Here is a 19565-nt window from a genome sequence, read left to right as displayed (position 1 = left end):
AGGAACAACATGATCTTAGTTTTCGAATGTCACTGTTGATATCTAACTCTAAGACACTTATAGTAAATTACAGTACCTATGGTTTTTATTTTCCCAGCCAACTTAACCATGTCCCTTGTTCTGACAATTTAATCCTGTCTTCCCTGGGCACGCATTTGACTCAGGCCTGACCAGTCATAGTATCCCATTTCCTTGGACATAGTCATAGGTTCAGTGTGGGCATTTGATCCAAGCTGGCCAATCAGAATCTTTCCCTGGGATTCCTGGATTGCAGCTAAAGAAGTAGCCTTGCCTCTACTGTACAGAGCTGAGAGAATATGAAGGATAGATGGCAGCCATCTTTCCTAGCTCTAGGAATATGTCCATTTACAGCAAGCAGAACATGCAGAGTTGACAGACTAATGGAAGAAAAAGAATCCTGGTGGCATTAAACCCTGATTCCAGTGGCTAAGGCCTCAGTTCCTGAGGCCCTTCTTGCAATCCTGGGAAATACCTACTCCTTATCTTTTCTACTAAGTGAGTCACTAAGTTTCTCTTTTTACTGAACTCGGTCACCTTGAGTCCTATCCAATTCAGCAGCCCTTCTTACCTAGGTATTTTTAAAAATATCCAGTCACCATTTCTCTAAAAGGAAATACACTTTACTTCATGGAGACGGAAGAAAGGAGAGGAAGTAGCAGGTGCTCAATAGGAGAGGTGAGTGAGATTATGAGTGCAAATATTTAGTATATGTTTCCCTTCAGTAAAGAAACAAAGAGGACATCAGCAGCTCTTAGTCCTACCAAAAGGGTCTGAGGCCATAATTTTTTATTTGTATTTTTGTTTTGAGACAAGGTCTCGCTCTGTCACCCCTGCTGTAGTCCAGTGGCACAACCATGACTCACTTCAGCCTCCACCTCCCAGGCTCACAGGCTTAATCCATCCTCTCACCTCAGCCTCTTAAAGTAGCTGGGACTATAGGTGTTTGCCACCATGCTGAGCTAACTTTTGTATTTTTTGAGAGACAGGATTCCAACATTTTGTCCTGGCTGCTCTGGAACTCCTGGGCTCAAGTGATCTGCCTGCCTCAGCCTCCCTAAGTGCTGGGATTACAGACGTGAGCACTACGCTGGGCCTGTGGCTATCCTGCAGGCACAAATGCTTAGTACTGTGGTCTGAGTACAAGGCTATGACAACCCTCTCCATCTGCTTGAATTTGCATAGTCACGTGGCTTGCTTTGGTCATTGAAATGTGATCATGAATGTTACTTCTAGATAGAAACTTTAGGAGCCTACCTATGGCTAGCCAAGTTCCCTTTTCCTGTCTCTACAATCATGGAAGCTTGTGTCAAGATGGAGCCTCCCTGAGCCTTGGTTCCTGAGTGACTACCAAGGATAGAAATACGGCATGAGTAACAAATGTTTTAAGCCGCTAAAAGAGTGTGGGGTTGTTATTGCATCACAACAAAGCCTTCCCTGACTAGTACCACAATAAATACCCAAAGGAATAAGAACTTATCTAGCAAAGATCCTAATGACAGCTGTATCACAAACCTTTGTATAGGGAAGATGTGGACACCTTATTTTGTTGACTGGAATCCTGTAGGTTCATATTCCCTTTTTCCCAAGGACATTTACCTAGGAATTGTAAGGCAATCTCAATCTACGATGACCTATATTATGATGATGAAACCACAGGCTTTGAGTCTGGTAAAAAAGTTAATTTGGTGGATATGTGTGAGGAGAAGTTGCATTAGGGGAAAGGCCCCTGCAAAAGATTGGAGGAAGGTCCTCTTTCTTCATTTTGGGAACTTGCTGCTCACTCAACTCCACCCTATCTTCAGCTATTCTTCTCAATCTATAGGTAGGTTCATCACGAATATGCTCCAGACAATTTTAGAAATGCTGATATTAGTGGGCAGAAATTTTTCTCCACAAACTCATAGGTACAAAAACTATTTGTTTCTTTATTTAATCAAATTAACCTGATTCTAAGCCTCCAGTCACCTGATGAGATACTTGATGTCAGCCATCTTGACAGCGGTCATCCCTTTCCCTAGAATTTCACATGAATCCAGGAGGTTCATGTGGCTTCCAGCAAAGGGCAGAAGATCCTCTGGTTCTTATGACTGCTGCTGAGAAGCTCCTCATCCAAGCCCATACAGAAGCTTCCACACCAACCATGGGACCCTTTCTCACAATCCTCCAGATCACAGCTGTCTCAAGCAAACACATTCCAACCCAGCAGAGGTCTGTCACATCTGGGGAAATGGCATGGAAGCAGGGCATAGGTCTGTGCCGCATCCCGCGCTGCACAGGGGTTCAAGGACCCAAGAGGGAATGGTAGGGGATAAAGAAAGACAAAGACACAGACATAGAGAAAGCTGGACCAGGCAGTCTGGGAGGTGAAGATGTCAGTCTCTCCGGCCTCGACCTGTGTCAGTGTACTTTATTTTATATGTTCACAAAGCACACAGCTGAGGGAGGGTGCAGTTATTTGGAACAGCCTGTGGTTATTATTCTCATACTTTAGTTAACATACTTCAGCTAAAAACTATCTTGTAGCAAGTTCAGCAAAAGCTGGTTATCTGTTCTCTCTGTAGGCCCATCTGTTCTAAGACATACACATCTTCCTACTGTGGTTTCATTTCCCTGAAGTTCACCCAAAGTTTATAGCAGCCTTGCTGCTGTCCCCCCAGAGGGGGTGGGCTACTCTGGCTCCCTACATAGGTCTACAGCACTCAAAGAAAAAACACCCATCCCCGTCCTCACCTCAGGGAAGGCTACTTCTGCCTTCTCACTTCTTATGGAGGAAGGAATTGGAGCTTACCTATCAAACACACTTAAGTGTATCTTAACAGTGCTAAGAATGGGTACCATGTTGTCGTGTTTCAGGTTGGCAGAGAATTCAGATGAACCCATGTGAGGTGAATAGTGGCCCTTACTTGACAGACATGCAATGTGCCTAATGAAGGCCTGAGGCCTCAGCCTCCCTGATTAGACAGGTCCAATCAGCGTTCTCAATCATTAACCTTCAGGGAGTCCCTGGTGTTTTAAAATATACCCAGGATTTGTTTTAATAAGGTATAATAAGACACATAGACACAGAAATGACTTTCATCAAGGAATTTTATACTCACAGGTCCTTAGAAACAGGAGGCAAGGCACACTATGCAGGGGCCACATGGGGAAGCACAAGGGTCAGTCAGGATGCAGAGGGAGCAGGAAAAACGTGGGCAAGAGTGTTACTGTAGTTTCCATTGGAAGGAATGGGTGAGGCAGGGTAGGCAGACTTAGGATTGGCTAGTTTCAGTAATTTTAGCAGGCTTTGGGGAAAAGAGGCCATCCCTAGTTGTCTGGTGCCTGGCCCTAGGTGATTAGGGCAGGGAAATAGTGGCTCAGAGTATAAAAGCCCTGGTCTCTCTCCTCCTTGAAAAACTCTTCTCTCCCACTCTCCACAGAAACCCAAGTCACCTTTGACATCTCCCCACCTTCCCTCCTCCCCTAAAGTGGAACTAGGACATAACCTTGCATGGGTTGAAAGATAGGCTGAGGATAAACCAAAGAGCACACAGCCTTCCTCTATTCTATACAAAGGCAGCTCAGGCCACTAAGGTCAGACAGATCTGAGAACTATAAAAATCACAGATCTGCCTCCCAAAACATAGAAACCAGCAGCCAAGAACTGGCCAGAGGTGACCCAGAACAGGTCACCTGTGAAGTAATGACTGTCCTTTTACTGAGTGAGGCTTAATGTGATTGCATGTGTCATGGTTATCATATAGTTAAGCTATATAATTATGGATAATAAGATCATTTTTGCAACAACATCCATTGGTACAGACAGGTCTTTATTGTTGACATATTTAATCCTTGCAGCAACCCTGAGGTAGGTTTTACTATCCCCACTTCACAGATGAGTAAACTGATGTCCCTAAGGTTAGGTTACTTGCTGAAGATCACACATTTTTTTAGTGGCAAAGCCACTGATAATTCCAAACCCAAGGGGACTCTTTTGAGTAGTTCACAGGCTGCTGCCAAGGAAAGTAGAGCAGAAAACTTCAAAGGGGAAGGACCGGATCACTGATTGGAGCTTGAAGGCCTCAAGCACCAGGGATGAAACGAGGCACATTCACAGGCCAAGACCGGGACTGAGCATGAGAAGCCTAGAGCATGTGCAAGTGTCAAGCAGCAAGAGGTCTTGACGTTTGGTGAGAGTTGACAGTGTCATCAAATACACACAGAGCTCAGCTTCCAGGGACCGGAGAAACAAGAAAGCCTCCAGCAGCTACCAGTCCAGGGACTGGCCACAGTCAGTCAGACTCAAAGAGAACTGAGAGGCCATGACAGTCTTCCAGACCCAGCAACCTCTGATATCTCAGTTGTCACTCCATTCCAGCAATCACACTGTTCCAGGCGGAGCAAGGCCAGGGAGAGCTGCCACAGAGTGACACCATCCTAGCTTGGCCTCAGTGCAGTGACCTCAGGGCAGTGGTCCTTTAACTTTGTTAAGGCCTTGGAAATCTGACAAAAGCCATAAAACCTCCCCACAGAGACATACAGACACACATGTACAAACAACATTTTGCATACAATTTCAGGGAGTCCATGGGCCCCAGGTAGGGAGGACTCCTGCTTTAGGGCAAGGGTGTCACCCTGAGTAAAGTCACTGATGCAAACCTATCTTTATACTGCTTGTATATCCTATGACTGTTCCCCTTCTGTTGTTCCCTAACCATTAGAATGTTGTTAATTTTTAACGGGAGCCCAGGAAATGGGGTGCAGCCTACACTCTAGCCAGAGAAAGCAGCTGTGACATGGCAGTGGTGGCAGCCAGAGGGCAAAAACAAAGAGAAGGATGGGGCCATGTGTACTGCTGCCCTTCCCACCCAGAAGGTCACTTTAGGAGTTTTTCTCTACTCAAATTTAGAGTAGGGTTGTGGAGTAATGAGGAGAGGGGCAGTGTTTCAGTTCCTTTTAGAAAGGAAAGACATTCCCTCACTGGCTACAGGGTCTAAAGTTCTGCAGGCAATGCCCCCATTCCAGTCTTCTCCCTCCCCACCTCCCATAAATATTCCTAAGCATTGGCCCAGTTATTCATGCACATGTAGCCAGGCCTCCTATGAACACCAGGTATTTACACGCACTCTTTCATGGAAGAAGGAAAACTGAGATGGAGAACATCTCAGGGAAGAGACTCCATGTTGCAACATGGGGATCATGCACTCCCCACAGAGATTCAGATAAACTTGACGAATAAGCAGAACAACCCCAAGGACTCAGTGCACATTAGCCCCCAACCACCTCCATGGCTCTTCTTTCTGGCCAGGCTCCAACCAGAAAGCAAAGTCATAGCTATGTCCTGTGCCCCATCCCCCAAACTAATGGGCCCAAGACAGAGGGCCAGGGATGAAGGGTCACAGGGGTTCAGATATTGGGGGGAAGCCCCAATTTCCTGCAGAAAGCAGTTCTGATCTCTCATGTAAATCAGAAATCAGACAATGGTCTGGCCCCAAGCCCGTCCAGACTCAGAGAGAACAGACACTAAAGTCCCAGTAATCACTCAGACTCAAAGAGAACTCAGAGGCTGAGACGGTCTTCCAGGCCCAGCAACCCCCGGCATCTCAGTGATCACTCTGTTCCAGTGATCACTTATATGCTAGTGGTCATTTGCCCAGCTCTAGATGGATGTTTCATCACATGTGGCTAGAGGAGCCCCAGTTAGCCGAATGTGGGCTGGGCTCGGGCAAGGATCAAGCAGGAAGGGTGGAGAGAATCCACCAAAGCCACTGCCCCTCTTGGCCAGGGCCAGGGGTAACCGCTCATCTTCAGGAGAGGGGGAGGGAGGGTCTTGGCTGTAGCTTGTGGTCCCAGAAGGTGGAGCCCCCAGGTCCAAGCCCACCTTGTCTCTAGCCAGAAGTTCCCTCTGTCGCCGTCTCTGCTGACGACGACCAATCAGGAGGAGAGTCAGGGATGCTGCAAGAACCCCCAGGAAGAAGCCAGCCAGTCCCGCCCCCACTGTGTGGGCCCGGCTGGGGGCATCTCGCTGGCTGCCCGATACCAAGCTGTAAGCTGCCACAACACGGGCTGCCCCACCTTCCTGACATTCACAGGCATAAGCACCCATGGCCCCTGGGGTCACCACCACCTCTAGCCCATCCCGCCGAGGGGTTAGTGCAGTCACTCCACTGGGCTGGTGCCACACACAGGATGCCCATGCTGAGCTTGGGGAACACGGCAAGACCACATGCGCAGCTGTAGCCACGGGAACTTCAAATACTACTGGACGTTCTGTGAGAGACAGCAAAGGCACAAAAGGAGGTGAGGCTAAAGGCTGGAGGTGTGATGAAGAAAAGTTTGAAGGGATGTCAGACATGAGAAGGGGCCATCAAGACTAAGCTAAAAAGGGGATTCCCAAAGAGGGTAAGGCCCAAGGTCCCTGGCTGCCACATCTTCTAGGATCCAAGGTTTACAGTGGTTCTGAAATGGACAACTCTCTAGCCCCTTTCCATCCACTCCACCCACATTTCCCTAAGCCATACAGACCTCCAGGCTCTTTGGGACACAAAGAGGAGACATCCGCTGACTCTATGTCTTGGACCAGCCTATAAAGAGGAGAATGCTTGGTAAATCCAATGTCAATATTCCTTTCAACCCTGAGCGTTCAGTGTTACTGAACATTCCCTCATTCATTAGATCTACCATCATCTCAGAAATCACTCCTGAAATTATCAACTTTCTCATCACCAAAATTTTCCCCAATACATCTTAATATTACTCATGACATTTCATTTGCCATATCAAATTCCATGCATATTTCTAGAAGACTATGGACAGCTAAATTTGTACTAGGTCTGTTGGAAAGATGTTTAGTGGAGGTGTTTTAAAGGAAACACGGGAATCTTCTAAGAAATGTACCTAGATGTCCACAACCTTACAAGATTTTGCTAGGAAGAAAAAAAGGATAAAAACAATAGGGATTTTTTTTCTCTTATTTAAGAGAAAGAGCAAACTTCTTCTCTGTAGAAGCTAATCAAAATTCCTTTAAGGTTAGTGAGGTGACTTTTTGTTTCCTAAAAGCTGCTTGTCACTACAGAGGAACTCTTCAATAGCAGTTGAAATATACTGGCCTATGTGTTGTTTGAACGGATCTGTTTCAAATGACACAGTCCTGGCACTTCCAGGATTTGGGTGGACTATATCTAATGGAGGATAGCAAGATGGACTGCTCACTGCTGAACTCTCTGGCACCACTCCCAGAGGCAGGGAAGCCAATGAGACCCCTAATAGGGTTCTCAGTGAAGGCCAGATAAAAAGTCTGAACACACAAAAGCCTCAATCAAAGACAGACTTATCTGAGTATGAACTCCTTCAGTATGAATTGAGGTCCCTGAAATGAACTCCAAGACTAGTGCTAATAGATGGAAGTTTCTTAGGTAAAACCAAGGTTGATTACTCTAGCTGAGATTGGGGAACACAGGAAGACCACATGTACAACTGTAGCCACAGGAATTTCAGTCTATGTTCTTCTCCCTTGGATGAATTGAGGTATGGAGCATGTACACAAGAACCAACCCAGAGCACTGGCTACCACACCCCACACTCCCTACCACCACCCTCCACTCACATATATCTTTTTTTTTTTTGAGACGGAGTTTCACTCATGTTACCCAGGCTGGAGTGCAATGGCGCGATCTCGGCTCACCGCAACCTCCGCCTCCTGGGTTCAGGCAATTCTCCTGCCTCAGCCTCCTGAGTAGCTGGGATTACAGGCATGCACCACCATGCCCAGCTAATTTTTTTGTATTTTTAGTAGAGACGGGGTTTCACCATGTTGACCAGGATGGTCTCGATCTCTTGACCTCGTGATCCACCCGCCTCAGCCTCCCAAAGTGCTGGGATTACAGGCTTGAGCCACCGCACCCGGCCACTCACATATATCTTAGGGGAATCTTTGAGGCTCAAGTATAGAGAATATTGAGGACCAGCAAATTCTTAAGATAAAACTATAAAAGACAGAATAAAGCCCTTTCTTTTGTCTTAAATGTTTAAAAGTTCTCCCCCAAAAAACTAAAAGACCAGGTTAAAGATCTTAACCAAAAATGCAAAGCTGATCGAGCCAGTCATCCAAGAGTTACTTTATATCCCCAACTGGCAAAAAAGTCAAGAATTTGATCAAGAGATGGCATAAGATTTTACATTTATAATTCATGACAAATATCAGAAAAAAAAATTAAATGTTATGACTATTATAATTATATGTCAGTTTTTTCTTTATACCTAGTCCTACAGATCAGTTATCATTTTAAACATTTCACTCTGCTGTGACATGTTGAATTAATCTGTTTTATTCCCAAAGACAGGTACTTTTACCTCTAAAGAATTTGTAACCATAAGGTTCTGTAATATTCTGGGGTTCTGCATACACTTGGGGTTCTTCATACACTTGGGGTTCTTAGTATATAAATATGCTATAAATTAACTGGACTTCAAAATAGGAAATCTCAAGGTCAGTTTGCAAAAACACTTTCGAATCAACTGATTAAAAATACTTTACTGGAAGATCTCAATTAAAGATTAAAAGACACTTAAGAAACATATCAACCAGTTATAATTAATAAGCATTATTTGTAGATAAGCAGAATATGTATAAAAAATAAGCATTACTTGGATACTGACATAAACTAGTTTTTAAATATATGCAACTGAAGAAATCAGAATACTGACTGGATATTTGTTGACATTAAGAAAGTAAGTTTTTGGTATAATAAAAGTAATATGGATTTTTTTTAAAGCCTTGAATGTTAGAGATATATACAGAAAGATTTGTGAATGAAGTGATATGATGTCCAGGGGATTTACTTCAAAATAGTTGGGAAGGAGTAAAGGTACTGATGAGGCAAGATTGGCCAGGAGCTGATGGTTGTTGAAACTGAGGGATGGATGCATGGAAATTCACTATACAATTCTCTCTACTTTTGAATATGTTTGAGCTTTCCCAGAATAAAATGTTTTTAAGAGTCCTGGGCTAGGCGCAGTGGCTCACACCTGTAATCCCAGCACTTTGGGAGGCCGAGGCAGGTGGATTGCTTGAGGTCAGGTGTTCCAGACCAGCCTGGCCAACATGGTGAAACCTCGTCTCTACTAAAAATACAAAAATTAGTCAGGCATGGTGGCGGGTGCCTGTAATTCCAGCTATTCAGGAGCCTGAGCCAGAAGAATCACTTGAACAAGGGAGGCAGAGGTTGCAGTGAGCCGAGATGGCATCACTGTACTCCAAACTGAGTGACAGAGTGAGACTCTGTCTCAAAAAAACAAAAGAGTCCTCATCTGGTAGAGATACATATTGAAATATTTCAGATAAATATCATGTCAGGGATTTGCTTCAATGTGACATATGCTTTTAAGCTGTTAAATGGAAAATGGATGGTAGGACACCAAAATGGTCAAAAGAAGACCAATTAGGTTATTAGAGTAGTTCAGTTAAGTAGAAATGATAGCGTGGACTAGAGTGGTAGCAGTAGAGGTGGAGAGAAGAGGGTGGACTAAGGATGTTTGGAAGCTAGGATTAGCACAAATCATAATACAATGTGGGCAATTTCTGGCTTGAGCAACTGGATGCATGGAGGTCCCTTTACTGGAATGAGGAAAACGAGAGGAGGAGCAGGTAAGAGAAAGTCGAAACAACAGTGCATACTTTGACTTGCTAAGTCTGAGTTGCTTGTGAGGCATCGGAAAAGAATATCAATTAGACAGTTGAAAGGGGAGTTCCATAGCTCCACTAGATATATTTGTGGTTATCATTAGTACTCAGATGGTATTGAAAGGAATGAGAATGGAATTGCCTAGAGAGAGCATGGAAGCATAAAGAGAATGGGTCCAGGACTGAACCCTGAGGAATATCAACATTCAGTAGTTGGATGGGAAAGTAAAGGAGACCAAAGAATGCAGAGTCATAGACAGCAAGAGAAAAGTATTTCATGGAAGTAAGGAGTGGATAACTGTGAAAACACTTCCAAGAGCTCCTGTAAGACGGAAACTAAGAAGTGTCCACTAGAGATGGCACACTGTCAAGCACGTCCAGCAGAGAGGCAAGAACACTGATGAGGCGGCACTAGATGGACAAACAGATAAGTTAGTGTGGACTGACAGAAGGACACAAAAGTGATGTAGACACTAACAGACAGAAAGAAAACAGCCTCCAATAGGGCAGCATTAACCAATGAGAAACATAGACATGTGGATGGGACAGAGCCTTGGCATGGCAAGCAAGAAATCCAGGCAGCTACACTCACCCTTGGTGCTCCCCAGTGTGGGCCACACACTCATCTAGCCGGAAGCTCCAGGCACAGACAGGGTCCTGGGCCAGGATACACTCTGAGCAGCTCTGGAGACGGCCACAGTTGGTCATATTCACTTGTGTCACCTCAGTACGAGAGCCAACCAGGAGCCAGCTCTACAAAAAGGGAGTGAGGAAGGGGAAGACACTGGATTTCCAAGACCTCAGGGTCACAAACAAGCTCTGGACTCAGATATCTTCCCAACAGACTCCCTAATATCTACAACTTACATGGTACAATTTCATGTTCTCAACTGGCTGTGGCTCTGGGAATAAGGCCAGATCCTCAAGAACGCTGAGCTGGGCTCCAATCCGCACTGCTCGGTGGAGGTGTCCATCCTCTAGAGGGCAGGAAAGGAACAAGAATAATGACATAACTGTCCCTGTGCCTGGGACTCAGACCTATATGTATTACAGGACCCTCTCTGTGATGAGAATATGTATGCACTAGGTGGGCAACCTGCTTGACCACTAAATATACCTGTCCCCAGGTAGAGCACATCATACTCTTTCCCTGAGAGGCTGGTCACCCTGTGGGCCACGACTCTGAGATAAGCTGTATCCGTAGTGACCAGCAGGGGGTGGCCATCAGCTGGAAACACTGGCCTGTCCATGAGTGGGTGGTCCCGGATGAAGGTGAGCACACGGTCAGGCAGGGAGAGAGATGAGCCAAAGTGCCGGAGCTTCATGTTGTTGGTGATGCACTAAAGGAAATACAGAGCTGGTGACAAAGTTTCCCAGGAAACAGGACATTCGAGTGATGCTTAGTGGGGCTCTTGCCTTAATAGCAGCTCTTTACTTCAGGCCTGGAATGAAGATCTGCCCCCTCACCTCTCCAGGTCTGGGCTGCGGCACATCATTGTCCATGACAGGAAGTCCTCTGTTGCAGTCATGTTTTAGCTCTCTGAAGGGACCACTCAGCACTGTCCGAATGTCTTGTGGTTGGAAGGCACAGACAGCAGAGATGGCAGCCCCCTCCCTGGAAGTCACAGGTTGGAGCTGGATATCTGGAGTGTGCTGGGAGACAGCAACTCATCCCTTGTCAAATAAGATGACCCCCGAGAAATACACAGGGAGCCATGCAGCCAAAGGCGGGAAAGCCTGCCCCCTCTGGAAGAGACAACACTGACATTGCGCCAACCTCACATATCTCCCACCCTGTAACTTTCGTCCACACCAAGACCCCTCACCACTGGGAAGAAAAGATGCCATAAAAGATGGGAGTCCCTGCCCCAAGCTCAGGTCGAAGCACAGCAACATCCTGCAGGACACTGGAGGCCCGGCCATGCTCAGGCCCTGGGCAGAGCAGGTCAGCTTTCAGAAATGTCGTCCATCTCTGCTGGAGGGTCTTCCGGCCCCCAAGGTCTCCCTGGGGTGACAAGCACATGGGATATTCTCTTTAGACCATCATCATTGGGCAAAGAGCATGGAGGCCAATTTAAGTTTCCTCCCTGACTTCAGGGCAGACACAGACAGATGGGGAGACAGATGCATACAAATTCAAGGACAGAGAGGCACACGGAGTAGCCGTGGGGATAATGAAATACAGGGGTGAAGGGGTCACAATAACAGTGACAGTGACTAAGTTAACTGTGTACTTATAAAGTACTGCATTATGTGTTTTACATAAGTAACCTCATTCAGTCCTCAAACAGACCTCACAAACAGGCATCATTATTATCCTCTTTTTATAGTCAAGTTTCAAAGATGTTAAAGAACCTGGCCAGAGTTCCAAAGGCAGTTAAGTGGTAGGTAGGGCAGGGACTTGAACCCTGGTCTGTCACCAGGGTTTAACCTCTACACTAATCTAACTCCTGTGGACAGTGTGTCACAAGAGTAATTGTGGGTATCAGAGAAACCAGAGCCTCTCTCACACCTTCCTCACACTCCCAGAAGAGAAGTCAAGGCAGAGAAAATAGGAGACAGAGGAGAGATTCAAAGACAGAGACCCAAAGAGGAAAAGATAAGACGGGGGACAGACAGAGCAGGAGACAACAGACAGATAGCTGAGATAGGGTCTCACCGCACACACACGGGCCACCCGTGGGACTTTAATGCGCTCGTATGAGTCAAATGCTCGAGAAGTCTCCGTAAAGAAGAAGTAGATTTCGTCGTCTCCATCTTCATCCCCCCATTCGGCTGGGCTCAAGGCCACGGCTGCGACAAAGGCTGGGGCTGGGAAGACCAGTGGCCTTAGATCTCCACAGACAAAGCCTGAGACTTCCCAGACTCCACCCCATCAGTCCCCTCAGAGGACCCCTCTCCCTCTCCCCACCGTTCAACCAGGACGGCAAGGTGTCTGTCCGAATCCAGTCCTCGGCACGACCCACTGCTCGTGTGATAATCGGCTCTGTCCCCAGGTAGTTTTTCACAGTGGCAGCATAGAGGACGCCTCCTGCAGGGCAACAGGAGATGGGCTGTCAGGGACCCACTGAGGGAAGCAACAGAGGTCACAGGCAGAGTAGGGCATAAAGCAGGGCAGCGACTCTCAGGGACTGAGCACCCATGAGTACCAGACACTGCTGAGCATGTCACAGGCATTGTCACAATTAAGGAAATCTAGACATCAACTGCTCCAGGGCAGTCAGGGAAACCAGGGTTAAGAAAACACTGTGCCAGAATATCCATGTGTATGAGAATAAAGGCCTCCCTCATAAAAAATCAAGCTTAAATCTCTGGGGGCTTTTTGTTGCTGTTTCAGTAACCCTGTAATGTGCTGATTATACTGTGACTCTCCGAAGGCGGCATTTGCTTTGTACCATGTCCCAATCTTATTTAAGTTGTCCCACTATGGTAAATGTCTCAGGGAATGAATGTTCTTTCTGAACATTAGTGGGCGTACACTGCTCTAGAACAAGTCACAATTTTAGAGAATACTAGAATCACTTGGGGAAGTGATTTAAATGCAGATCCCTGGACCAGCAATTCTCATTCGGTAGAGCTGGGGGTGGCCCAAGAATCTGCATTTTGAACAAGCTATCGGAGTAATTGGATGCAGGTGATTCAGGACCTCACTTTGAGAGATACTAGCCTCGGAGATGAGTGGAGATTTTACAGGCAGCCAGGAGAACAACAAGGAATCGGATCTTCCCTCCTAGTACAGAGGAGGGGCAGAGGTACTCCAGGGATAGTGGAGATTGAATAAGAGACAAATCACAGACATCCTGGGAAGGAAGGGAGTTCACTCTGTGGGTTGAATGGGAAAGAACGGTGGCCACTCTGAGTAACACCACCAAGGCCTCTGACACGAGTAGGAGGAAAATGAATCAGAGAGTAGAACAAAGTTGTGAACACCCTGGAAGTGTGTTGAGTATCACAGGCACTCTGGAGAGAACAAGGTGGCATGCCTTCACCAGCTACTATGTACAAGGAACTGTGCCGGGTGCTAAGTACATCCCTGACCCGAAGAACTACCATGTGAATCAGGAAGACAAGTGTGTAATCAGATTCCTGGAGGTACAGACTAACAGATATGGGGACCCAGCTATATCTACCCACGGGAACAGCATCTCAGAGGCAACATGTGAGCTGGGTATGGAAATGAGAAATTTGCCAGATGGAAGGAGGACTTCAGGGAGGAAGACAAGCAAGCAGTGAAGAGGGTAGCCATGCTCAGGCATGTGGGAGCAGAGGGGTTGCTGGGCAGGGCCTGTGAGCAGAGAGGATGCTGGAGGTATGGGGATGGGTACTCAGTTGTGGTTAGTCTGCTCTGCCATGCCAGCAAATATGCACTTTACCCTGCAGGTAAGAGTAAAACTGCAGAGATTTTTTTTTTGGAGGAAAGTGATATAAACATTTTTGGTTTTTAAGAAGATAATGCCACTTAAAAGGCTATTCATACAGTCGAGGCAAGAGGGAAAGGCCCAAAGTAAGGCAGAGGCAGAGGGAATAAAGGGGCTGGATTTGGAAGGTATTTCTGAGGTAGAATCCACTAACAGGATTTGAAAATCAACTGAATATGAGACGAGACAGAATGGAGTAAACCAATGTCTCTCAAAGTTTCTAGCTTATAAGACTGATGATAGTCGGTGGTGACATTATTAACCAAGCCAGCAAATGATAGAAGAAGGCCCATAAAAGAGGCAGCTGGAGAGGAAATGAATTCATTTGTTGCACATGCTAAGGCTGAAGTGCCTTCAGAACATTGGTCAGAGATCCTGGAAAGCAATTAAGGAAAGGGCCTGGGAAACAGGGCCAGAGTCAGCAACTTGGGAGTCATCACACATCATGCTTAAGTCATGACATGAAACTCATAGCCAGGGAGAAAGGTAAAGCCAGAAGAGAGCCCTGGGAACACTCCCATTTAAGGGGAGAGCTACCAAAGGCAACAGAAGATCAAGTCAGAGAGGCTAGAGAAGCCAGACAGGCTGGTGTGCTGGAAGTGGGTGCATGAAACCTCAGCCAGAACCACAGGGCCCATGCACACTGGGGGAAGCAGTAGAGAGTGGAGGGCCACATACAGGGAAGCATGATCATCCTGGGGTCACAGATGCTCCAGAGAAGCTGCATGTCTCGGGCACCAGAATGGTAACCAGCATTGAAGAAACACTCTACACAGAGAATAAGAGGGCCAGAGACCTACAAGGGCAGCAGTACAGGGCTGAAAGCCTTCTTTTGGGGTGGGGAAGGGAGACTATTCCATTATTTGCAATTATAACAAGAATTCGAGTGTTTGGGAAGACTTGGTTTTGAACCCTGACTACTTATTAGTATTATTAACTTGGGCAGAGTAACTTTCCTAAGCCTCAGATTCCTCAAATGCAGAATAGAGATAACACCATCTTCTACTCAGAACAGTGCTAAGGGTTAAATAAGATAAAGAGCCCTAGCTAAGGCCTGGCGCAGGCTGACATTCAATGCATGTTAGTTATAGCTCCTTGGGCCATATGCTTGATCTGCCACCAGAAGACAGGGAAGCTATACAAAGATATTCCACTCCCTTCTAGAAAATTTCAGGAAAGAAAAACCAAGTATTGGTCAAAGGTCCTGGCAGGAAATGGAGCAGCAAATGAGGCAACCCTCTGCACTTCCAAGGAGGGAAAAAGTTGACACAGAGGCCAGAGTTTGAAAATGTTCCCTAAGAGCATGACATATTAAATGCTCTAAAACCAAAACCCTGGTAGAAACTGCGTCATGAATATGCTAAGAATAGGAGATGTGGTAGAGGAGACGCTGAGAGCATGACTTGGTAAGTAGGGTTGGGAAAGAACAATCATATATATTCTGGAAACAGTATTCTAAGATTCGGCAGTAGATGGAGGTCACAAAATTTCCTCAGTGACCAATGGGGGAGTCAGCGACACTGGAGCCCAGAAATGCACACTGCAGTCACTCAGAGTGGAATAGCAGAGGATCACTGACAGTACGAAACAGCAGGAGGGATCAGATGCTTCGGGAGAAAGTAGCAGGGCTCCAGGTGCCCTAAGAGTACCAAGGGACTTGCAGTACATCTTACAGACAGACAGACAGACAGACACACACATACACACACACACACCCCTACCCAGCAGAAGGAAGAACAACCATTACGATCTTGAGCACAGGCGTCCACAGTATCACCATATGTCCTGGTCTCTCCAGGACACTCTCAATTCCAAATATTGTGATTGTGATACATTCTTTATATAATAAAATAACACTGACCATGCAACTGTTTGGCAAATTATTACTGAATGGATCAGGGCCACATCTGTCACTGGCAAAAGATGATGTACAAAAATGAGTGATTCCCACAGTGATGAGTTCGCTCAACAAGCATTTTAGAAAACACGCCAGGGGCCAGGCGTGGTGGCTCACGCCTTTCCAGCACTTTGGGAGGTCAAGGCGGGCAGATCATCTGAGGTCAGGAGTTCAAGACCAGCCTGACCAACATGGAGAAACCCTGTCTCTACTAAAAATACAAAATTAGCCAGGCGTGGTGTCTCATGCCTGTAATCCCAGCTACTGGGGAGGCTGAGGCAGGAGAATCACTTGAACCGGGAGGCAGAAGTTGCAGTGAGCCAAGACTGTGTCACTGCACTCCAGCCTGGGCAATAAGTGAGAAACTCTGTCTCAAAAAAAAAAAGTGAAAACAACACCAGGGATAATTCAACCCTATTTTTATTTTTTTAAAAAATACGTATATATGCCTGCAAGCATAGGAAACATTATTCATTGAATAATTCTTGTTTTTTTTGTAGTTAACATCTTTTATAGTGTAAAAAAAAAAAAAGATATTTTCATTTTGAAAATACAATTAAAACGACATTGAAAGCCACAAAAGATGAAGAAACACAGCCAAAGAAAAATCATAATGATGTGTGAAAATAGATCCCAACTTGCCTAGAGGGAAAGCTTGTAAACATGTGTCATGGAAGTGAATATTTCTCTACAGTGCAGGGGTTTCAATTTTCCATTCTGGCATCAAAATGCTTCCTTTTAAAGGAGACTTACAATAGGAAATATCAGTTCATTAGTTTTTTGTTTGTCACTTTTTATTTTTAAGAGAGGGTCTCACTCTGTCACCCAGGCTGGAGTGAAATGGTGTAATCAGCCTCAACCTTCCACACTCAAGCAATTCTCTTACCTCACCCTTCCAAGTAGCTGAGACCATAGGCATGCGCCACCAGGCCTGACTAATTTTTTTTTTTAAGACAGGGTCTCACTATGTTGCTCCAGCTGGTTTTGAACTCCTGGGCTAAAAGCAATCTTCTGGCCTAGGCCTCCCAAATTGCTGGGATTACAGGTGTGAGCCACCACACCTAGCCTTGTACATTAGTTTTAAAAAGCAAATTTTTTTTTTTTTTTCCGCCTGGGCATGGTGGCTTACACCTGTAATCCCAGCACTTTGGGAGGTCAAGGCAGGTGGATCACCTGAGGTCAGGAGTTTGAGACCAGCCTGGCCAACATAGCGAAACCCTGTCTCTAACAAAAATACAAAAATTCGGCATGGCAGCATATGCCTGTAATCCCAGCTACTCGGGAGGCTGAGACAGGAGAATTGCTTGAACTCAGGAGGTGGAGGTTGCAGTGAGCCGAGATCATGCCACTGCACTCCAGCTGGGTGACAAAGCAAGACTCTGTCTCAAAAAAAAAAAAAAAAAAAAAAAAAAAAAAAAACATAAAAAAAAAAAAAAAAGTGAATTTTTTACATGCCCTGGCCTTTCTTCTTCCACTCCCTTTTCTTCTCATGGACAGATATTTTTCAAGATAGATAGCTCCTACTCAAAAAGTCTTTTCCTTATTTAAGGATTGAGCCAGCTGGATACTTTATTATTATTTTTTTAAAAGCCTATTATTGGGGCATAATTAGATGGTTGGAGATGCGGTGTTGACTCAATCTTTCCCTCCATTGGCCACTGAGGATTTCTGTAACTGTCTTGTTTGAATGTGTGAATGCTGGTCTGGGAGACTTAAGAACTAGAATTGGCCTCAAAATGCTGCCAGCATGCAGTGCATCTGGAACATCTGCAAAGTCCTTGGCAGATGCATGCACAAGATGCAATGACACCAAAACCATATGATAAAAACATAGGATGGTTTCCCAAAGAGAAAGAGCAAGGTCTTCTGCTCTTCTTGATAGAAACCCTATCTATTATAGGATGTGATAGGGAGGACCAAAGATGACTGACTGCTGCCTCTAGCTTAGTACCTGAGGGAGTAAGGCACTATACACTTGGAGGAAGGAAGAATTATGGAGAAGCAGGTTTGGGGGAGATGAGTAAAGATGATGAGCTCACTTTGGGACATGTTGATTTTGAGATTCCTGTGGGACATCCAACTGAAGATGTCTGGAAGGCAGTTGGGTATGTGGTCTGTACCTCCAGGTAATGTCCAGGAGGCAGATGCAGATTTGGGAGCCATGAGAATGCAGTGGAAACAGAAGCCACGGGGCTCATTGAGATCACAACAACATAGTGAGAATAGAAGAGGCTCTTGAGTAGAAGCCTAAGGAACTCCAATATTTAAGAACGAGTAGAAGATAAAAGACCTATCAAGGAGACTGAGAAGGAATCACCATTGTTTTTAGGCTAATGTGAATGAAAAATATTCATATTTTTCCAAATTAGAATAGCGCAAATAAAGACAATGAGATTATTTTCTTAATTGTATCTAAGTGCAGTACAGATACACTTCATATTTTAAAATAAGATTTCTGAGGCTTTCCCAAAAGAAACAGAAGTACCAATACACACATGAAAAATTGTTCAACCTCACTAACAGAAATGCCAATCAAAAAAAAAATATATATATATATACACATCATATTGGACTTTGGAGGAGGTCACTGTACATATTACTTAGGACTGGTGAGGGTGCAATGGGACAGGCCCTTTAGCCACTGCTGGTAGGACTAACTGGAGAGCAATTCATTTGTCCAAATCTATCAAGCACCATCAAAATCTTTACACTTTTCTACTTAGCAATTCTACTTTTTGGATTGACTCATATGCAATTAAGTAGATTAATGCAGAGAATTACGTAAAAGGATTCCTGCTGTAGCATTATTTATAAAAACAATAATTTGTTTTAAAATGTGAGTGTATAATTATATGGAAATAATTAAATCATGCTACATCCATCTATGTATACAGTAAAATTTATGTAATTGTATGCAATTCCTAAAAATCATATTTTGAATAAATAATTTTTATGAGAAAATGTTCAGTATAAAATAGTAAATGAAATATACATAGTTCCAAGTTATAATAAATACACAGACACATAGACACAGTAGAAGAAAACACTCAAAATACTCCAAAATAATAATAGTGGTTATTTGGTAACGATAGAATTACAAATAACATTTTTACTTTCTTCTTATATATATTTCTACATTTTCTCAATTTTCTACAATGCACATTGTAATTTTTATACCTTTAAGTAAATACTCCTACTATTATATTCTAATCATATTTTCATTATTAAAAGTTATTTTTATTTCAAAATACTGCTACTATCTTTAAGGACATTTTCATAGAACCTAATTGGGAATTTTAGTTCTAATTCTTATATAATGTTACCACTATTTCTATACTGCTATTTTCAAAACAAAGGCAAAGCAAGGCATAATCAATCATTCTAGAAAGCCCCAAGTGATAGCTGGAAGTGGTGGTGCATGCCTGTAATCCCAGCTACTCAGGATGCTAAGGCAGGAGAATCGCTTGAACCCAGGAGGTGGAGATTGCAGTGAGCCAAGATCGCACCATTGCACTCCAGCCTGGGCAAGAGCAAGACTCCATCTCAAAAAAAAAAGCCCCAAGTGAAT

The 19565-nt window shown here is 44.8% G+C and overlaps 1 protein-coding gene across 5 annotated transcripts in view; it reads right to left on the bottom strand.

The window, feature by feature from the left end:
- Nucleotides 1-3090: 3090 nt before the first annotated feature.
- The window catches only part of SEMA4F (ssemaphorin 4F), a 29466-nt gene continuing 12991 nt past the window's right edge, over nt 3091-19565 (bottom strand). For 4 of the 5 annotated variants that reach the window (XM_017508742.1, XM_017508743.1, XM_017508745.2 and 1 more), the window contains 9 exons: nt 12594-12713; nt 12342-12493; nt 11509-11687; nt 11150-11297; nt 10800-11022; nt 10550-10659; nt 10275-10435; nt 6526-6584; nt 3091-6270 (listed from right to left, as the gene is read on the bottom strand). In XM_017508742.1, coding sequence (XP_017364231.1) covers nt 5660-6270; nt 6526-6584; nt 10275-10435; nt 10550-10659; nt 10800-11022; nt 11150-11297; nt 11509-11687; nt 12342-12493; nt 12594-12713 — 1763 coding nt within the window. In that variant the 3' untranslated portion in view covers nt 3091-5659. The remainder of the gene's footprint in view (nt 6271-6525; nt 6585-10274; nt 10436-10549; nt 10660-10799; nt 11023-11149; nt 11298-11508; nt 11688-12341; nt 12494-12593; nt 12714-19565) is intronic. The other variant, XM_017508747.1, reaches the window with a different exon arrangement.

The sequence above is a fragment of the Cebus imitator genome, unplaced genomic scaffold (assembly GCF_001604975.1).
Source record: "Cebus imitator isolate Cc_AM_T3 unplaced genomic scaffold, Cebus_imitator-1.0 Scaffold399, whole genome shotgun sequence".
NCBI lineage: Eukaryota > Metazoa > Chordata > Mammalia > Primates > Cebidae > Cebus > Cebus imitator.
Note: the sequence above shows the minus strand (reverse complement) of the source record. Positions and strands in the feature narration are given on the sequence as shown.